The 8,062-nt window shown below is 48.1% G+C and overlaps 1 protein-coding gene across 2 annotated transcripts in view; it reads left to right on the top strand.

The window, feature by feature from the left end:
- Window positions 1-5,119: 5,119 nt before the first annotated feature.
- LOC310899756 (deubiquitinase DESI2-like) overlaps window positions 5,120-8,062 on the top strand; it is a 55,514-nt gene continuing 52,571 nt past the window's right edge. The window contains exon 1 of one of the 2 annotated variants that reach the window (XM_083836655.1): window positions 5,120-6,365. In XM_083836655.1, coding sequence (XP_083692781.1) covers window positions 6,327-6,365 — 39 coding nt within the window. In that variant the 5' untranslated portion in view covers window positions 5,120-6,326. The remainder of the gene's footprint in view (window positions 6,366-8,062) is intronic. The other variant, XM_083836653.1, reaches the window with a different exon arrangement.

The raw sequence follows: 8,062 nt of genomic DNA, 5'->3' as shown, positions 1-8,062 counted from the left end.
ATCCAACATGAGGCTATGGAAAGTAAAATAAGAAAAGGGAATTAAGTATTAATATTCTGAATAATAACCCACAAAACAACAACAACAAAACAAACACAACCCAAGCAATAACAACAACAAAACCCACAGCAACCGACAATAATTTGTAAAGAAATTAATGCAATCCAAATAAAGGCACTGGAGCAGTTATAGTTACTAACCACTGTTACCAAGCTGTAAGATTAGCTTACAAGTTGCATTTTATCCTACTTTGCACATAAAATAATAAAACAAAAATCATTGGAAAAGTTGCAAATTAGGACTAGTTTTGATACACCTTTCAGTTTTGTTGTGATTTTTTTTTCACTTTCTTTATGTTCAGGTTCTGAAAGGACTGCAGAAAGAGGCTTAGATATAGAAAAAGGAATACCTAAATTCTATGAAGAAGTTGTGATGCTTATATGCATCTTTTTAATCAATATCCTGTACCTCTACCTTTGGTAGCTTTACTAGGATGACCAACTGCAGCTATGATGCAGTTGCAGAATATGATACTCAGTCAGACAGAAAAAGAGACCTAATACCTGTGTATCTAATGCCTGGACACTAATCAATAGGCAGTCTGAAGGTGCTGTAACAACTTTGCTTAATGGCTGGTGAAAAGTCTAGGAGCAGGTGCCCAAGCATCCCCAGAGGGTGCAAGGTGCCTACCCCAGCTCCGTAATCTGAAGTTTTGGGTGCTCTCCTCGTTGGAGTGAGCTTTAAATCTGCAGGAGCAAGAGCACCCCTATTTCCTGCTCTCTGTAATCTGACTGGTGATATATGAAAAGTAGTCAGTGTCCCCAGCAGTGTGTTTTTTGAAGGAGCTTGTCCTTTTCTTCTGAATTCTGTGTTCAGCTGACAACATGTGGTAGATCAGAGCACGTCAGGCAGACCTCAGCTCAGTTCTCTTTGGTCCTGACTGTATGTACTGCAGATTTTCTGTCTGACTGAATTCTGGTCACTTTGATTCCCTATACCTCTGTGATGTGGGGTTGATGGTGTATCTTTTCTCTTGCCATTTACCTGTGCCATCTCTTTAAACTGCCACCTTTCCTTGGGTAGGTGCAGTGTCTTCTTGTCTGTTCACATAGTTTTCAATAATCTGGGACCCTTCTCCCCCCCTGCAGCTTCTAAACATTATGCAGATAAATGATCTGAAGATGTGGTTGGTGAAAAACTCTGAAACTAAACCTGTTTAGCTCCCTAGGTATATTACACAGGTTACTGTTACTAATATTCCTCTTCACTGCATGCATTGGCTGCTCTTGAACTATTACTCAGTGCCATGAACTTGTATTAATAATATTCATAACTACTTGTCTAATCTTTAATATCAGAATGAACATGGATGTTCAACATTTCCATCCTGGTTTCCGGGTTGAGTCTCTGTGTATATTGATTTGTCTATCAGCTGACAGCGGTGCTTTATGTAAACAAAAGTGATAGAGTCCAAACTGCCAGGGACCAGAGGCAGGAGTATGCCCTAAAGACCCTACCTCTCCTCCCCTAGGGCCTCCCCCGACCATGTCTGTGGCCCAGAAGCCCCATTTCAGCCCAGCCCAGAGTCATCAGCCTCTGCCCCAGCAATGCCTGCCCCTGTAGCTCAGGGGGAGGCTGTAACTCAGCTCCCTGTCCCTTCAGCAGAAGCCAGACTTCAGCCCTGACAAACAACCTAATATTCAGAAGTTGAGAAGTGTAGCTGCAATGAGATAGGAGACAAAATACAAAATCAAGAGTGGCTCAATGAGGAAATGAATGCAAATATTAACTTTGCTTCCTCCAGCTACTAACACACACCTAGCTTTCAGCTATGGATCCCCACAGGCTTGGATAATTCCTTTAAATCCTTGACTTGACAGCTTATCCTGCCCTTTGTGGTGTAATATGAAGTTAGTTATTTCACATATTGCTTTACAGAGGGCAAAGCACGGGCCCTTTGCCATTGCTGGAATCCTGTGCTGATTTCCTCTCTCTATTTTTTCCTCATATCCCATATTCAACAGCCAGACCAAAATCAGTCAGCTCTGTCTTACATGCAAGTGTTTTGGGTGGAAGAGAGATAAAACATTTTCAATCAAAATGCCTCCTGTGGCACTCCTGGAACAAGGCTACCCACCCAGGAGGTGATTTATTGTAGACGGAGGAAGGGCAATGCAACTCTCTTTACATTCTAGAATATCCTCCACCATCCTTAGGGACTTGATAAAAACTATCTCCAGTTTGTAAAAAGGCCTTTTTATACTTCCTTTAAAAAGGATGGTCTTGGCTAATGTACTCAAAATGGGATAAAAATGACAACTTGACGTGGGCAAAAGCACTATATACAATCCAAAATGACAAGTTGTCGAAAAGGATGATGGACAGCCAGGGGTGGCGTACCTGATGTGCAGATAAGACCATTATGTGTCTTGAAGTTTAAACTTGGCAGCCCAGCTGTGAAATGTGCCTGAAAGCCCCATTGTCTACTGGGTTGCTAAGGAGCCTTTGAAATTAAGGAAAAGTGTTAATTTGAACAAGAAATTCTGATTAGCAGTGCAAGTAGACAGGTACGACCATCATCTCTACTATATCCATGAGTGCTCTCGTGCACTGCTGTTCTTTCTGTTCTTGTCCCCAGTGGAGTGTCATAGCGCTATTTTCAGAGCCCAGCAGTGCCACTTTTGTCACTGGGAACCTGGAGGAGGTGGCTGAGGTGCTCCCAGCTACAGCCTTGGTCGTTGTGCCAGGTAGTTACTGAAGGCTGTACCTGATTCTTGGTTTTCTATTTCATGTTTTTTGGTGGCATTATTGTCTACTTTTAACCCTTTCGCCGCACTCTTTATTAATCTTAGAACACATGAAAGACCGCATTGATTTACAGACAGTGATCCTTGAAGGTGCGTGCCCTTCTATGTCATGAATAGTAAGTATGGAAGGCCAAGGTTCAACACAAATGAATCCTTTCTAAGGGGGTCTAGGGATGTGGAGAACCTCAGAAAATCAGACCTTGCAGCAGGCTGTTTAAATGTGAATGAAGGTATTGTCTAGCCTTAGGCATATGTATGGGAAAATGCTTGGTTCTGCTGTTTCCTAAAATTAGTGTAAAAGGTTAAAAGAATTCAAAACAGATCCCAAAGCTAGTTCCAGCTGCTGTAATCAGTAGTAAGAATTTCCCTTTTCCTCTGTATTTACAAGTCATTTAAATGTTAATGCTTTTTAATGCTTTGATTATGGTGCCTATTAGCAGTGGGGCTATCTGCAGAATTGTACTCATGCACCTGAAATAGAACAGTTCTGCTTCTTGAGTGGAATCAGCCCCAGCTGTTGGTGAAACACTTTAACATAGCCCAAAGCAAGGCTTGTAAAGAGTCTATATGGCTGCTAAACAGCTTATATGAATGTTGGGACATTTGTATTCAGACTGATCCCTTCTATCAGGAGTTACAATAAGTCTCCTAGAATAGAATGGGGTGAAAAAAGGAATTTTCAAAGGATCACCTAAAAGGTGAGGCTGTGTCACTGTGTGGAACGGCTTCTTTCCATAAGCATATGAGGGAGCCTAGAGCAACTACATTCATAATGTAGCTCTCGCAGTTACATTTCAAGTTAGGTGGAGTGAATCCGGGTCTTCCTGCGCAAGTGACATTTACTGTATTTCCTACAGCAAAAGTCCTTTAAATTACAAATGCACATTTAGACTGGCTTTGATCTCCTAAAGCAAGGTGAATTTAAAGACAAGCTTTTAGCTTTAATTTTGTTTCTTTTTATATTTCTAAGTTTAAAGTAGGATTTTGGTCTTACTCTTTCCTTGGGTGATTATTTTTGAAATGTTTTTAGGACAGAACATCTAAGCTTGTGACTGTCACTTTTCTGAACTACTAAATATTTATAGATGTCTGTTGCTGGAGTGTGGGCCTGGTTTAAGTCTCTTCATTTATTTTAGAGAACTTTGGGCACAGCAGACCTGGGAATTAATTCAGCAAGTAAGCATGTGGACAAGTGTGGGAAGAGCTTTTGTGCTGCTCATCTCTTCCAATTACATCAGTTGGTCTAATATAAGCTATTCCCTCTCCTTTCCCTTTCTTGTGTTCTTAAAACATCACCACCACCAGAGCAGCAGAGATACCCCAAAGTAACAATCTCGGGATATCTCTGGCAGTTAGCAAGAGCCCTGTGAGATTCAGTAGGAGGTTTGTTTTGCAAGTTTGGGCACAAATGATGGCGCTTAGCTCCTTGTGGAGGGAGCCTTTCGTTGCTTAGCAGTCTTTGAATGTTGCTGGGGGATTAACCTGTCCTCTGGGCAGCGTCTGGATGTGCGGTGGCAGGGAGGAGAAGGCACCCTTTCCCACCGGTACCGACTGTTCCTGCAGGCCTCAGACTGCTGCAGGCAGCTGGTTAAAGGCACCCAGAAGGGTAGCTGGGGTTGCTGGCTTGGAGGGCTGGGGGTGCCTGGAGTTGCCTAACCCGCCCACGGGATAACTACCCCAAATGAAATCCCAGTGCTGGAGTCCCTGCCATGCTGCACACCCGAGACGTGGCTTTCCCCTTTGAAAATGGAAGCGTGTACAGTTAGGGCAAAGCCAGGTCTTCTTCGGCACCGGCTGGGGGAAAAGTTTCCTGGCAGGCAGCTAGCAAGGCGGGACGTGGACGCGCTCCCCTTCCGTGCCGCCTGCCTCCACCACACGTCCCCCCGCACGCGGTGTAACAAGTCGCTGGCCGGGCTGCGGCTCTGTCCTCCTGTCCAGGTCTGTCCTCCTGGCCCTGCCGAAGGGAGGCGAGCGTTTCTCCCCGCCGGGATGGGTGCCCTGCGGCCGGGGACAGCGCCGGGAAGGGCTGGGGCATGCTGGGCTTTGCTGATGTAACGGGCTCCCTGCGATTTTCATTCAGAGCTGGTTGGCTGAGAGCTGGCGGAGAGCCTCAGATACGCCTCCAGCTCAGATGAGGTCATCCCTGCTATTTATTTATTTATTTATATAGATTTTTTTGGGGCTGCTCCACAAAGTCTGCGGTGTCTGAACATCTAAGGTCACCGTGGTCATTTGCACGGCACCTCCCGTCCCTGCGTGCAGGAGCCCTGCCCCCCTCCCCACGACTGCGCCCCTTCCCGGCTCCATCGCAGACCCTGCCCTCCCTTTAAAGAGAGAGGAGGAGCGAAGGGAAGATGAAATTACCGCAGTGGATTTTATAATTGACTCTCGCATCCAGGTCAGAGGGGAGCTTTTGCTGGCAAGCCACTGCAGAGCCGCCCGGCCGCGAGACGAGCGTAAAGTAGCTCCAGGACAGAAGAAACTCCGGCCCCCGCCGCTGACAGAAGTGCAACTCCGCGCCCTGCCCAGCGGCTTCGGCCCTTCCCCGCCCTCCCCCGTGCCGAGATGCAGCCAGCCACCACCAGAGGACGGGGTAGGACCCCCCGCCCGTCAGCCAGCAGGAGCTGCCCGGCCCGGGACGAGCCGGTCCCGAAATAAGAGCGGAGAGCCTACGGCTGGGGGGGCCCCGGCCCACCCGCAGCCCTCCTCCCGCCGGCCCCGCCGAGAGCCTCCCGCCGCCTCGGGCGCAGCCGCCAGGTCAACCCGCCGGGCCGGGGGCGCGATGGCCCTCACAGCACCCCGGCTCTGCCCCGGGGGCGGCCAGCCCCTTCCTCTTCTCCTTCCCACCGCCGAGCCCCGCGCTGGAGCCCCCCTGGCACAGCCTCTTCGCCGCGTCCTGCCGGGGGCCGAGAGCCCCCCTCCCCGGAGCGCCTGAGCCCCGGCCCCCCGATCAGGGATCCCGGCCCCCCGACCAGGGATCCCAGCGGATCGGGGATCCCGGCCCTGCTCCGTGCCCGGCGTTCCTGCAGCCCCCAGCACGCCGATCTGCCCAGAAGGACGCCGAGAGCTGCTCATCCCCCCCCCCCCCCCCCCGCTGCTACCCCCGGAGCCGGAGGAGGGCTCGTCCCTGGGGCCGGAGGCTGTTCTCTGTGCTTTGGGATTAACAGAGCCGGACGGTGCCTGGCCACGGCCGTGCGTGAGCCTACAGACCCCCGGGAGGCGAGCTACAGAGTTAGAAGGAAACCCGGCATCTGTCACGCTGTGGAGGGGTGAAATAAACCCTGTACAACCAGCAACACCAGCCCGAGCCTTCCTGCCTTCTTGCAACCAACTTTACCCCACACCCCCAGCCGTGAGATTTCCCTCCTTTCCTCCTCCCTCCGCTCTCCTTCCCTCGGAGGCTGCAGGATGAGGTTCTTCCTTCTGTCTGCCTCAGGGTAAAAGCGTACCCTGGGGGCAGCACCACACATCTGGCAGGGACTTGAAAGGTTTTAATCCAGCCTCCAGCTGCAATCAACAATGGCCAATGAACCGGTGATCCTGAACGTCTATGATATGGTGAGTACGAAACAGTTTGGGTTATGGGGAGCAGAGGGATTGGGAGGGAGCTTGTGCTTGGAGGCAGGCATTGCACGAAGAGGAGCCAAGCACGGATCCCCAGAGAGGGTGATGTCCACCCTCCTCCAGCAGTCTCCTCATCTAAATATGTCATGTTCTGGCTGTCAGAGATGACACTGACCACTGTTTTTGTTTTTTTTTTTTTCCTTTGGAATGTTTAGCACGTTGTGGCAGATTACAGGTAAAACCGTGCTGGATTCTCTGCAGGATTTTTCAGGAGCAGCAGTGGGTGAGGGGAGGACTTTTTAATTTCCAGTGTCCCAGTTAAGAAAGAAGATGTGATCACCTCTCTCTAGGAGCCAGTCGTCATTTAATTTTGAGTGATCAAGGACTGCCAGGCTGTGAGGAAGGGGTCAGGATATCATCCAGGGATGAGAAACATCTGTAGAATTGTATTAAGGATGTGGTTTCTAGGCTAATAATTTGGATCAGTCCCTCATATACATGAGATAGTAGTTAATTATTGTCTCTGAAGGTTAATTGGAACAGCAGGAGTAAAAAGCAGTCTGAACTGATGAAGTTTCAGCACAGGGAGGAGCATAGGGACATGCTGCTTGGAAATGTTTCCTGGAAGTTCATAGTGAAGCAAGTTGCTTCCCTTGCCCTCCTTCTGCAAGGGGCAATGTCAGTGGAAACTCCCTGGGCTAACAAATCGGATGATCTCTGAATCCCATCCTTGGCACAAGCCCCCAGAAAGAAGAAGGCTTGGCACAACCTGTTTGCTCTCTGGCCCGGCACAAGTTTAGGATAGATGTGTTAAGGTAAGGAACATTTTGATGGCAATGTATGAGCTAGTGATTTTTTTTTTTAAAAAAAAATGTTTTCAAATATTTCAAAGAATTGAGTGAACTTTATTGGGAAAAATATAACTTTATGTGGCCCATGTTCTGACTGGCTCTATACATCCAGCTCCGTACTTTTAAGATTATGGCATACATTTGCTTTTTGTCATCAAAGGGTGACAACTTTCAATAGGAAGCCCACAGAGTAATGTGGGTTTCCCTGTTGGGAAAATCCAGAGAATAGCCACCAAAGAGTGGGCTCTAGTAAATGCCAAACCTCTTCTTGTCACAAAGATTAAGTGATCTTTTGTTGGCTGAAAAAGCTGGCTTATTTCCTGAGGGAAGAGGGAGTGGTAAGGACTCTTCAGGTAGGACTGTGTCTGTATTGAAGGACATTCTGGAAAGCACAACAAGAATAGCTTGACGCTGCCTCTTCCAGAGCTAGTATTGGCAAAATCGACCAAGCTGGTGTAAACTCCTTCCCTAGACTTTGGTCTTGAGTGTTTAACGGTCAGTTGCTTGGCAGCCTGAACTGTGAACTTCCCCAAGCTGTTCTTCAAACATTAGGTCTGGAAACCCAAGCAGCTGGTGGCTAGTTCTTGGTATCAAGAGGCTGACGTTGAACTCTTGAGTGTGCGTGTGCCTAGCTAATAATTTGAAGGTAAAGGAGTTGCGTTGCCCTTTTGTTGTATGCACTGTCTTCCTTGCATTTTTTCACTTTGTTTTGCTGCAGGCTGTGGTCTTAGCTTTCCTCTTGGTTACTGTTGAGCTGTCTCAAATCAGTACTGAGCTGAAGGGATCTGGACAGATTTGGTCTTTGCCTTCTCTTTAATGACATTGACACCAAAGATGATG

The sequence above is a fragment of the Anser anser genome (assembly GCF_964211835.1).
Source record: "Anser anser genome assembly, chromosome: 5".
Lineage (NCBI taxonomy): Eukaryota > Metazoa > Chordata > Aves > Anseriformes > Anatidae > Anser > Anser anser.
This window is presented reverse-complemented; position numbering and strand designations above follow the sequence as displayed.